Below are 12,727 nucleotides of genomic sequence, written 5' to 3'. Positions count from 1 at the left end.
AGGCTCTTGGTGCTCATTTGACTCGGAAGAGGCTCCACCTACCAGGAGGGTTATGTTGTACCTGCAGGTGAAAGCCAAAGGTAACGTGTAAGATGTGCATTTTCTTGTATATTGGAAACCCTGTGAACAACTTTAAAACGTAAGGTCCTCTTTGAGAACTATTCCAAAAAATTCTTTGAGGTTCCTCGAGCATACCTCGCGCTCCACTCCAAAACCTTTGATGGTAAAGATTCGCCTATCAAGATTTTCTGATAATCCATTAGATCTTCTTTCGAGGTCCCGATTTTCAGAAGAACTCCTGCACCCAAGAAGTCAAAGACCACTAAACGACGTTGGCATCCTCTTTGAAGAGGACCTAAAAAGCTTTGGAATAGGTTCGGACATATTTGAAACCCTGCCTTATTCTTATTCCCTCTTCTTTTCATGTATATGAATTGCCCTCCTTATCTTCCTCCATATTTCCGTTTAAAAATCTCCAAGCTTTCGTTTTTAATAATTTCAGTAACGCTTCTCGCTCTTGGTTTTCTATCTTGTGGCTCTCTTCCCATCTCTACTCATTTCCCTTTAATTCCCCCCCCCCCCCCGATATTAGCACCGTCTCTCTTACATCTACGATATTTTCTATTTTATTTATTTTTCCGAGTATAAAACTTCATTTAAACGAAATATTTAAAATTGTGTAACAAAGGAGAAAACAATAATTAACTACATATAACAAAAAAATTTCGTTGTGTATCGTTATCATTCTCATTTTATTTCCTTCCACTTCCACTGATCTAACCTGTATTCATTCCTCCTCTTTCGTTTCCTCGCCTCATTTCATTATCCCTTTTTACCCCTGTTAATATACCCCCTTCTGCTTTTCCCTTTTTCCAGAATTGAGCATCTTTATCAGCTATCCCCGCCACATTCCAGAATAATTGCCCTTCTCCATTTTTATTTCGTCCTTCTCTTTTCTTCTGTTTGTATCCCTTTCACACTCGCTCTTCTACCTTTTCTTCTCCTCTTCTACCCTTCTTTTTCGTTTTATTTATTTTGCTCCTTTGTCTCATTAGTGACGCTTTTCTTATTTCTTCTTTTTCTCCTTTTATCAATTTCTTCATTGCTCTCTCCATGTTTTCCTCTTTTCCTTCCCCCAATTCGGTCCCTTCCCCTTTCTATTCCGCTCTCTCACTCTTATCTCACCGCTTCCGCTTTTCTTTGCTCCTGTGACCTCCTTCTAAACATTTCGAGCCACTCTTCCTCTTTTGCCTCTCTTCTCTTTTCCGTCATTCTCCATCTCTAGTCATTTTCCATCAACTTCAACCCTTGCAGAATAGAAAGGGGAAGAGAGCGAATTGAGGAGAGAAGAGGAAAACAGGGAGAAATTGATGGAAGAAGAAGAGAAGGAAATAAGAAGAGCGGCTAATGAGACAAAGTAGCAGAATAGATGAAACGAAAGAGAATCTGATGGGGGAAAATGGAGGATTAAGGGCAGATATTAACAAAAGAGGTAACGAAAAAAAAGGACTTAGAGAAAGTATAAAAAAACTCAAAGGAGGAAATGAGATAAAGGAAAGAGAAAATATGGAAAAAAAGAGAGAGAACGGAGGAATGGCTAACAGACAACCTACAAGCAGAGGCGAATGGAAAATAGGCGAGAAAGGCAGTAATCGCGTAACTAAAAGAAAAGAGGAGGGAGGTTATGAGTTGAGATATGAAGAAAGAAGGGTACGAGAGATTAGAAAGCTTGCGGAAAGGAAAAGAGGAAAGGGCAAGAAAGTAAGATGGAGATACAGAAAACTAATGGTAGAAAATGAAGAGTACAGATGGAGTGCCAAAGACAAAGGATTAGTGAGAACAGAGAGAAAAAGAACGGGCGAGGAAAGGACGAGATTTGGAGGGGAAACTTAACATCAAAAGTAAATGGAGGTAAGGACACAAACACAAACCAAAAAAATGGAGAACGGCATCATGAAAATTATATTCCACAGCCACAGATTGGCTCAAGGAAAAGATCAAAAATCTAGTAAACAATAAGGTATGGAACGGAGGGGGTTTATCCCGAAGAGGGGAAGGAAGGGATAATTCTCCTGATCTTTAAAAGAAGACTAGAAGAGAAATGGAAGAGAAGAGGATATCGGAGGAAACACAAATGGGCTTCGGGAATAGAAATGGAGAGAGGAAGAGGTAAAATAAATTAAATATTGAGGATACCAAATGCAAACAAACAAATGCGCAAATAAGAAAATTAAAGATAAAAGGGGTGGTGGCAAAGAAACAAGTGGGGAATTGGAGGAGATCAAGAAAGTGCCTATTCGGTGCAATAGTGAGGGGACTGCTAATTTACGGAACGGAGATACGGGGGTGGATGAAATGGGAGGAACTGGAAGAAGTACAGAGAAGATATTTTAAATGAGCAATCATGGCAAGAGAGGTAGAACAGATGAAGGAAATGTGGGCAGGTCTTGGGTAAGAAAAAGAATGGGGTTAAATGTAGATTTGGGAAGGGGGTGGAAATAAATGGAAGATAGAATGGGAATGGATGAGGGAAATAATAAAATAGGTAAAAGAAATTAAATATTTAAGATACCAAATGCAAAGAGACAATGGGGCAAATGCGCTGACAGAAGAATTACGGAAAATGGGGGTTGTGGTGGTGAGATCCATGGGATCAAAACCTTCTCACAATTTCCTGGATCCTCACGAATCTTCCTGAAACTTTAAAACTTAATCGTAGTATCCTTGGATATTCCCGAATCTTCTTGAACCTCCCTGAACCTTACGGAATCGTTCAGACGCTTCCGGAACGTGTTTAAACATTCCAAAATCTGGGTGATTTTTTGAACCTTCCTAAATCTTCGTGAATTTTAGAACATCGATATGGGCAGAAGACGTGTCTCCAAATGTGTCTGCGGAGGAGGTTATCGTACATCGACTTCGAGGCGTTAAAAAGATATTGAGGAGTTCTCTGAGGTGCTTCTAGAGAATCTCTAAAATATATTGAGTATTAAAAATGCTTAGGGAAAAAGAGATATTTTCTGGAAGTAATTGTCGTAGGCGATGGTCTAAGGTTCAGAGACCAACTTCTTTATTTACCATCAACTTTGTTATCTATCGAAGAGAAATCATTTGTATTTCAAGCAATTAGTAATTGCTTATTTACATTGCCCAAATATATAAATAAGCACATCATTGTATAGATAACGTACGTTCTTCAATTTCGGATGCACAGCACCATGTTCCGTCAGATCTTCCACTTAATCCTCCTAGTCTACGTAAGTCTATTTAAAGTCATCATCTAAGACTAACTGCGTTTTCAGATGGTTTCGGCTGCGCCTCCTGATCTCCTCAAGAAGCTGCACGACTTCAACCAAAACTTTGCCGGTTCGCTCTTCCATAACACGAAGAGCACGACCGGAACAACTCCTCCGACGAGTACCCAAAGGTCCACGTCTAATATAAAGGACTTCCTCGCGCACTTGGGTAAACCTGCAGAGGCTGCTGACATCTCGATTTCGAACACCACGAGCGCACCTGAGAAGGTCACCACGGAGGAGTCCAACGAAGATGCGGCGAGTGCATCAAAAAGCTCCGAGGAGATCGACACCATCAGCAAGTTCTTCGTGAAAACCACCGAAGCAGTTCGTTTGGATCCGACAATGAACTGCATTACAGCTACCACGACCACCACCACGCCAAGGTATCACGACGAAGACTTTCGCATGAAGGATGTCAATTCAAAGCTGAAGGAACTCCTGGTGATTCTCAGGCAGATTTTCGGCGAGGACATTTCGAAAACCGGCGGTGACGTGGGGGACGCCTTCAAGAACCACATGGAGATTTTGAGTGCTAAAATCAAACGGTTGCACTCCCTTTCCCATGACATTGTAAAGATGCTGCTCCACCATTAACAATGGAGAGAACGTTCAAGTGTTTATTTAATAAAAGTGTCGTTCAGAACTTGTACGCCTTTGAAAAAATCCAGAATTCCTGAGATCCTCTAGTGGGGAATCGTTCAAGTTTAAATCCAACGGTAAGTATGAGAGACTCTCTTGGAAAGTCCCCCGGAAAACCTCTCAAAAGATTTGCTGAAGAATCCCTTGAAAAATTTCTTGAGGAGCACCTCGATTAATCTTTTGAGGAACTTGTGGAAGAATGACAAAAGCAAAACCTTAAGGAATTTCCTGAACAATCGGCAGAAGGGCATCTAAAAAATGTCTCAAATTTTCTTGAAGGTCATGGAAAAACCTCTAAATCTCTAGTCTCTTTAAAGTCTAAATAGCCTTTGAGCATTTGAAGAAGCATTCAGGAACCTTCACGACCAAAAGCACTACAAAACATTAAAAAAAAAACTTTGGAGACGTTGGAAAATGTTGAACCCCGAAATCTAAAGACTTATAGTTGTCTTCATTTCTATGCTCCTAGTATATCAAGATTCTCGCTCCTGATAGACTGAAAGCAAACCGCAGGAGCAAATATCGCAATATTTTCTAACGTGTAAGGTTCGTACAGGAGAGATCGCCTACTAACGTCTTTCTCTATTTAACCGTAAATTTTCTTCAGAGATAATTCCGAGGATAATATATCAGGATAACAAAACCGCATTATGTTCTCCTGGTCAACATAGTTTTTTACAAGCTATTATATCCGGATCACAAAAACAAATTCGAGCAGGTCCTCATGACTCAAAGTATCAGGAGCACATAAATGTTATTCTTTCCCATTGCCTATTTCGACTTAAATTTTAAGCTTTCATGTTCAGTTTCCAATATCTAGCGTTTTAGTTTGAGCATGCTCGACGACTGGCGGTTTTCCCCGGTTTCTTTATCTATGATTCAGTTTCAGTCTCCTGTTTCTGGTTTCTCGTGCTTTGTGACCCTTTTCGGTTTGGTTTTTTGGGTATATTTATAATAGATTTGAGTATCTGGAGGATATAAAGTTGTAGCGACTATTTTAAGATTCATGTCTATTCTCCCAATGATATTTACAATTTATCAGGAGAGTAGAGATAATTATTTTAAAAAAAAGGTTAATGCAAAGTATCTTGGCGTCATGTTTGAATAGTTGGAGAAATTTCTGCAAATATAATTAATTACTGTTAAAAAAATGGTTTAATAACAGGAGAGCATGAGGTTATGGAAAAGTCTGTACCTGAAAATTTCTCTGGTTTTTAATGTTTTTGAAAGCATGAATATTTATGCCAATTAATTTCTACCTCCTGTATATCTGCTGTCATGTCAATTAACTTTTATCACTTTGGACTTCTATTCTCCTGTTACAGTGCAGGGTTTATAGTGGTACCTTTTATATCAAGACTGAAAACTCGTGAAGGTTTTTATTTTCCAACTCTGACAAAGGTGACTATTTTTTTATGAAATTGTGGTATCAGGAGAGAATAACGGTTTCAAATCTTGAAATGTATCTCGAAACGTCTCTAGAAAAATAGAGTCTTTAATCAATCTCCAAAGAAGTCACTAAGAGGATTTTTCGTTGCACTTTCTGGAAAATATTATGAGTCATTCCTCGAAAAAAAGGAAGGCCCTTCTTAAGAAGTCTCATAAAGTATCCCTTACATATTCTCCTAACGAATTTTTCATATCATTTTTCAAAGAATTTTTTGAGAACTGCAAGAATCAAAAACCACTTCCAAAAAGAACTAAAATACTTTATTAACAATTAAGTACAACGCATCGTGAAGCTTAACCTAACTTTTCCTCGGTGTCCACTATCTGAAACAAGCAACATATAACTCCCCCAAAATCAATAGAAAGAAATACCTTGGTGAGAAAATTGGAGGTCCTTCTCATTCTTTCGAAAATTCTCATAAGGCGTCGAATCTGAGCTTCAACGGTCGCCTTAAGATCCTGCATCTTCCTCAAGCTGTCATCCCCGAACTTCTTCACGGCGTCCCCCATTTCAGTCGCCCTAACCCCAATCTTCTGCCAGACCGTGAGCTCGATGGGCTAAGGTAATGCGATCGTCAAGAAGGCGGCGGGTCACAACAGAAGGGCTTACCTTTGGCGTGGTCGTCGTAAATTTACTCGCGATTTTCTCGTGCAGGTCCTGTCGCGCATCGTGGATTCTGTCCAAGAGTCCGCCCTCGCGGAACGGCGACGACGTCGCGACGGAGACGTACTGAATGATCGAATTGAAAGCAAAGGTAAGGTTTTCGGTTTGACTTACCTGGACGGCAACCAGGAGAAGCGAAAAAGTAGCGACTCGGATCATTTTGCGGGGACCTCTTGAGACGACCTTCTGGTCTTGGCAGCGGTATTTAAACCACCTTAATAGCCGTATTTGTCTTTTTATCTCCGTTGCTGTAATTAGGCTTTGTAAATATCTAATTGATCACATATTTGCCAATAATTTCAGATTGCATTAATTGCGATACGAAGGTCAAGATAAACCTGCAATTATGACAGTACAAGCTCCAAGAAACTCATCAGTTATAAAATTTCTTATGGAAGCGATCAATAATTTATGCTCACCCTGTATTATGCTATGTAAGAGATTTTAAAACGAACTGTGCTAAATCTTACGGAATCAATTGTACCTTTAGGGTGATTTTGAAGGCTTCTGAGCCTTTCTGAGTCTACTTAAGCCTTCGTAAAAAACTGTGATCACCTTTCACATTTCTCGATCTTCAAAATGTTGAGGCTGCCCGTTCCCCTTTCTGTTAGGAACCCATCTGTAAACCACACAAGCCCCTCAGGTTTGAAGAACCGGCATCCACTATGTTCCCTATCCGGAAGGGGAGGATGACTGTATATTGTATAACCCTATGGTTTTAGTAAGACAGCCCGGATCACATCCATTCTTGCGAGGATGTGATCGGATCTGGGGATTTCCTCCCAGGTGCCCAAGGCTGCCTCGATCTTTCCTCTTGTCCCAATCGTTTAGCCGTATGGAAGCCCTCCGAGCCTCTGCCCTAGTCCCAGAAGTGCCTCCATGGTCCAAGTTGGCGTGGTTTTCATGGCTCGAGTGACTCCCAGATAGGCAAGTCCCTGAACCTTTCCTAGATACTTCCTGTAGGTTGCCCTAGGCATGACATGCCGCCATGCACCATATAGTATCATTGACCTTAATACTATACAAGTCGAAGGTTCAAGCCCCATGGACAACCAAAAGCCCTTGTACATGCTCATAGACGTGCAGCGGCCCTTTTGCTTATTTGCGCAATGTGCCCTTTCCAGGTCAGGCGAGAGTCTATGATGAGGTCTTTTCCCATCACCCACAAATGACGCCAGGAGGTGTTTCTGCTCCTAATACAAGAAGTATGTGTTAAAAAATCCTTCCAGAATTTGTCTGGCTACCAGGAGAACATGATGGTTGCAGTGGTCTTTTCCCAACACCCACAAACACCTTTCGAAGCCAGCTTTCGTTGTACAGATTTGCAAATGTTGTATCAGGAAAATATAATGTGCGAGGAGGGGTTTCTGCTCCTAATACACGAAGTATGTGTTAAAAAATCCTTGCAGAAATTGTGTGGCTAGTAGAACATGATGAATGTGGAGGTCCTTTTCCATCACCCACAAACACCTTTCAACGCCATATTTCGTTGTACAGATTTACAAATTTTATATCAGGAGAATATAATGTGCGAAGAGGTGTTTCTGCATCTAATACACGAAGTATCTTTTAGAAAATTCTTGTAAAATTTGTCTGGCTACCAAGAGAACATGATGGTTGTGGAGGTCTTTTCCCATCACCGACAAACACCTTTCAACGCCAGATTCGTTCTACATACTTACAAATTTTGTATCAGGAGTATATAATGTGCGAGGAGCTGTTTCTGCTTCTAATACATGAACTATCTGTTGGAAAATCTTTGCAGAATTTGTCTGGCTACCAGGAGAACATGGTGATTGTGAAGGTCGTTTCCCACAAACACCTTTCAACGCCAGATTTCGTTCTCAATACTTACAAATTTTGTATCAGGAGTATATAATGTGCGAGGAGGTGTTCCGGGTCCTAATACACGAATTATCTGTTAGAAAATCCTTGTAAAATTTGTCTGGCTACCAAGAGAACATGATGGTTGTGGAGTTTTTTTCCCATTACCCACAAACATCTTCCAACACCGGATTTCGTTGTAAAGATTTACAAATTTTATATCAGGAGAATATTATGTGCGAGGAGCTGTTTCTGCTTCTAATACATGAATATCTGTTGGAAAATCTTTGCAGAATTTGTCTGGCTACCAGGAGAACATGGTGATTGTGAAGGTCGTTTCCCACAAACATCTTTCAACGCCAGATTTCGTTCCCAATACTTACAAATTTTGTATCAGGAGTATATAATGTGCGAAGAGGTGTTCCTGTTCCTAATACACGAATTATCTGTTAGAAAATCCTTGTAAAATTTGTCTGACTACCAAGAGAACATGATGGTTGTAGAGTTTTTTTCTCATTACCCAAAAACATCTTCCAATACCAGATTTCGTTTTAAAGATTTACAAATTTTGTATCAGGAAAATATAATGTGCGAGGAGGTGTTTCTGCATCTAATACACGAAGTATCTTTAGAAAATTCTAGTAAAATTTGTCTGGCTACCAAGAGAACATGATGGTTGTGGAGGTCTTTTCTCATCACCGACAAACACCTTTCAACGCCAGATTTCGTTGTACAGATTTACAAATTTTATATCAGGAGAATATAATGTGCGAGGAGCTGTTGCTGCTTCTAATACATGAACTATCTGTTAGAAAATCTTTGCAGAATTTGTGTGGCTACCAATAGAACATGATGATTGTGGAGGTCGTTTCCCACTGCCCACAAACACCTTTCAACGCCAGATTTCGTTCTACGGACTTACAAATTTTGTATCAGGAGAATATAATGTGCGAGGAGGTGTTTCTGGTCCTTGTAAAATTTGCCTGACTACCAAGAGAACATGATGGTTGTGGAATTTTTTTCCCATTACCCACAAGCATCTTCCAACAGCAGATTTCGTTGTAAAGATTTACAAATTTTGTATCGGGAGAATATAATGTGCGAGGAGCTGTTTCTGCTTCTAATACATGAACTATCTGTTAGAAAATCTTTGCAAAATTTGTCTGGCTACCAGGGGAACATGATGATTGTGGAGGTCGTTTCCCACTGCCCCCAAACACCTTTCAACGCCAAATTTCGTTGTACAGATTTACAAATTTTGTATCAGGAGAATATAATGTGCGCGGAGCTGTTTCAGCTTCTAATACATGAACTATCTGTTGGAAAATCCTTGTAGAATTTGTCTGGTTACCAAGAAAACATAATGGTTGTGGAGATCGTTTCCCACTGCCCACAAACACCTTTCAACACCAAATTTCGTTGTACAGATTTACAAATTTTGTATCAGGAGAATATAATGTACGAGGAGGTGTTTCTGCTCCTAATACACGAAGTATGTGTTAGAAAATCCTTGCAACATTTGTCTGGCTAGCAGGAGAACATGATGGTTGTAGAAGTCCTTTCTCATCGCCCATAAACATCTTTCAACGTCATATTTACAAATTTTGTATCGGGAGAATATAATGTGCGAGGACGTGATTGAACGTTAAGTTGAAACGAGTGAGGTTAGGTTAGAGTGTTTGTTAGATTAGGTCAAAAATCTTGTATCAGGAGAATATAATGTGCGAGGAGGTGATTGAACGTTAGGTAAAAGTGAGTGAGGTTAGATTAGAGTGCTGGGCAGGTTAGGTCAGAAATCTTCTATCAGGAGAATATAACGTGGAGGAGGTGATTGAAGGTTAGGTAAAAGTGAGAGGTTAGGTTAGGGTGCTGGTTAGATTAGGTCAGAAATCCTGTATCAGGATGTGTGAATGTGCGAGGAGGTGATTGATGGTTAGGTTAAAGCGAGTGAGGATAGAATAGAGTGTTTGTGAGGTTAGGTCAGAAATCTTGTATCAGGAGAATATAATGTGCGAAGAGGTGGTTGAATGTCACTACTCAGCTCCTTGGTTGGTGGAGCGGGTAATAGGCAGAGCAGACCACCAAGTGCCTGTCCCGTTTTCTTCCAGCTGAAGTCTTAGAGCTATGAAATCCCTCAAACAGAAATGACTCGAATCGTCTATCAAGTCCTAGGGTTCAGTTGGCACCATGTAAACCCAAATTTCTATGGACGAAGGTTACCTGTCCATCACTGATGTTCTGAATTCACCCCTCCCCTAGTGATACCGACGATACGGACCCCCCTGGTCGGAGCCAAGAACCGCCACACGAGTCCAACGTTGGTCGACATCTTTTCTCGATTTCTGAGGGCGCCGGTAGTCCCGACGCCTTTTCAAGGTGGATAACAATGGATTGATTCCCCTCCGTCACAATAGCACTGGATCCCGCTGCTCCACTGGAGCTCTTTCTCATACCTGGCGCAGTCGGAACACTCGCTTTCGTCACGAAAATGACGCGAGAGACCCCCGCCTGTACCTGAAGGATGTGCCGCTGGAGTGCATAACCCGGCTCCTCCCTGCGGAAGAACGTCCTCCATAGACTCATCCTGAAACCAGGATTTTGCCTCTGCAGGCGCTTCAAGATGGTGGCGGAACCCTGCCAGCTGAGGAAAGGACTCCCCCTCCATCCCGTCAACAGCTGCATTCAATGCAGCCATAATGCACCTCTACTGAGGCTCAGTGATGTCCACCTCCGCATGTGTTACCGGTAAGATGGTCACTCTGAGTCCCGCCACATTGACTTGCCCAAGGGTTCGTGGTGCACCCGCAACTTTGGGGCTCCAGAACCTCTAGGTGACCCAGACACAGTCTCAGACTTTGACGCAGGGCACCCTTGACCCATCGCCTTCTGTGCGCCAGTCCTATTCCTCTTGCGAATAGGAGCTGGCCCACTACCAGGTCTTGAATACGGCCCGGCTTGTTGGTCCGCTCTGACCGGGAGCCCAGAAAGGGTTTGTTTGAATAACGGTCGATACAATTCCCACGAGTTGTGTGGAAATAATAAATATGGCTCATTTGAACCTTATCAATCTCTCAAGAGCCTCTTAAGCTCCCTTAAACCTTTTAATGAACATTTAAACGGTTCTGAACCTTCTAGAAATTTCCTGAACATTCTTCAATCGTGGCCATTGAGAACCTTGATGATTCGATTTTTGAACCTTTTTGAACTTTTTTGGTCACGTTCGGGTTTCAACCAGCTCCTGAACTTTTCTGAGCATTCAATTTGAATCCTCGAAAAAATTCATGGGGTTTTGTGTCGCTAGACCTTTGAGACAGAAAGCATTGGTTTTTTGAGGAATAGTGGAACTTTGAAATCTGGTTTTCGCTTCAGAATTTGGAAGACCCTTAAAAGTTCACTTTCATATGCTGAATATTGAGTCACATTTCGAACATTCAATGCCAATGCCAAAAGTTATCTAGGCGCTAATTTTTGATTCTGGAATATAGCCTTCACAATTAGACTATACCGCAATACAATGACCTGAAGTGTTATGCAAGAAAATGTTGGCAATTTTAGACGCTTTTATATCGAGCTTACGAAACTTTCCACGATAACGCTATCGAAGATTAAACCCCACAAGTATAAAAAGCCCAAGAACGCTGTTACTCTTGATCTTTCCGAAAAGACAGACACCCCAAGATGAAGTTCGCCTATTTTGTTGTCGCAGCCTTGGCCTTCCAAGTAAGTCAACTTGATCTATTCAAAGCTGCTCTCGAACAACAACCCCTTTAGGTTGCCTCCGCGAGGCCCAGATCCCAAGACGTTGACTTCGGTCAATTCATCGGGGACAACCTTCTTGATTCCGTCCTCCAGAAAGGAGAACTCGACAAATTTACCGGAAACATGGACACCATGCGCAAGGAAGTCTCCGAGACCGTTAAAAACTCGTTGCCCAGTATGGAAAACGTAAACAAGGCACTCGTGGACGCCTCCAAAAGCGTTGCCGATACCATCGAGCAGGGAACCAACAGCTTCAATGAATACGTAAGTACCCTCACTTTCCTCCCGAGACCCTCAATGTGGTTTTCAATTCAGTTTGACAAAAACAAACCGCTCATCGAGAAATTGGTCAAGGGAACATCCGCCAAAGTCGCGTCTCAAGTTGCCTACGTCAAGGGAGTAGTCGTAGATGCCGCCCATAAAGGGGAGGCGGTGCGCGCCGCCATTAAGGCCAACTGCAACGCATTGATGCAGGAAGTCGAAATGTTCGGGAAGTCAATGGAACCTCATTTCGCCGGTAAGTGCCTCTTAAAGTATCAGAGACAGCTAACTTATCTTCTCCTCCAGAGGCCAGGGACCACGCGTCGAAGTTGGCCGGCACCTTCTTCGGAGTGTTGAGGACCGCCGCTGAACGTTTCAGAAACGACATTACCAAGGTTCTCAAAGCACCGCCACAAACCCGTTAAGGGTAATCGAAGTTTCGCTGATAATTGTAACTAATCGCAATCCTAACCTTTTGGCACCTACTAACAAGCAGATTAACAAGTGCAAAGTGCGAGATTATTCAGTGTAAATAATTAAGTTTGTTCAAAACACATCTTGGACTAATTAAAGATATTGTCACCAGTCGAGTTTTTTTATCATAGTGACCTGAAAACACAATCACAATTACCAGTGAGCGCGGATGGGGACTGGTGGAGCGTGGCGTGAGGTCGAGCTGGCAAGACGAACTGGTTCAGCAGGCGGAGAGTTGATTGTTTCTTCTTGTTTTCCTACTTATGGGGGGAGGGGAGGGGGTGCTTTTTTTCTCTTGGAGGGAGGTGATTTTCCGTTACCAGAGACTTGTGGAATGTCGTTCACGTACATGTTGAAA

At 41.8% G+C, this 12,727-nt stretch overlaps 3 protein-coding genes across 3 annotated transcripts; 2 read left to right on the top strand and 1 right to left on the bottom strand.

Moving 5' to 3' along the window:
- The first annotated feature begins 3,217 nt into the window (after positions 1 to 3,217).
- LOC116161575 lies at positions 3,218 to 3,893 on the top strand. The gene is made up of 2 exons (XM_031474963.1): positions 3,218 to 3,257; positions 3,303 to 3,893. The coding sequence occupies exons 1-2, from the start codon at positions 3,219 to 3,221 to the stop codon at positions 3,891 to 3,893; spliced, it is 630 nt and encodes a 209-aa protein (XP_031330823.1). The 5' UTR covers position 3,218.
- A 1,776-nt stretch (positions 3,894 to 5,669) lies between these two features.
- Positions 5,670 to 6,290, bottom strand: LOC116161203. Its single transcript, XM_031474468.1, has 4 exons — positions 6,166 to 6,290; positions 5,998 to 6,117; positions 5,760 to 5,945; positions 5,670 to 5,711 (listed from the first exon to the last, which is right to left on the bottom strand). Exons 1-4 carry the CDS (start codon positions 6,208 to 6,210, stop codon positions 5,682 to 5,684), a joined length of 381 nt encoding a protein of 126 aa, XP_031330328.1. The 5' UTR covers positions 6,211 to 6,290; the 3' UTR covers positions 5,670 to 5,681.
- Positions 6,291 to 11,475: 5,185 nt separating this feature from the next.
- On the top strand, positions 11,476 to 12,480 carry LOC116161895. Its single transcript, XM_031475378.1, has 4 exons — positions 11,476 to 11,595; positions 11,647 to 11,898; positions 11,950 to 12,151; positions 12,202 to 12,480. The coding sequence occupies exons 1-4, from the start codon at positions 11,554 to 11,556 to the stop codon at positions 12,318 to 12,320; spliced, it is 615 nt and encodes a 204-aa protein (XP_031331238.1). The 5' UTR covers positions 11,476 to 11,553; the 3' UTR covers positions 12,321 to 12,480.
- Positions 12,481 to 12,727: the final 247 nt, after the last annotated feature.

This window comes from Photinus pyralis, unplaced genomic scaffold (genome assembly GCF_008802855.1).
Source record: "Photinus pyralis isolate 1611_PpyrPB1 unplaced genomic scaffold, Ppyr1.3 Ppyr1.4_LG10, whole genome shotgun sequence".
Taxonomy (NCBI): Eukaryota; Metazoa; Arthropoda; class Insecta; order Coleoptera; family Lampyridae; genus Photinus; species Photinus pyralis.
The sequence above is the reverse complement of the archived record's forward strand: the minus strand, read 5'-3'. Positions and strand labels throughout refer to the sequence as shown.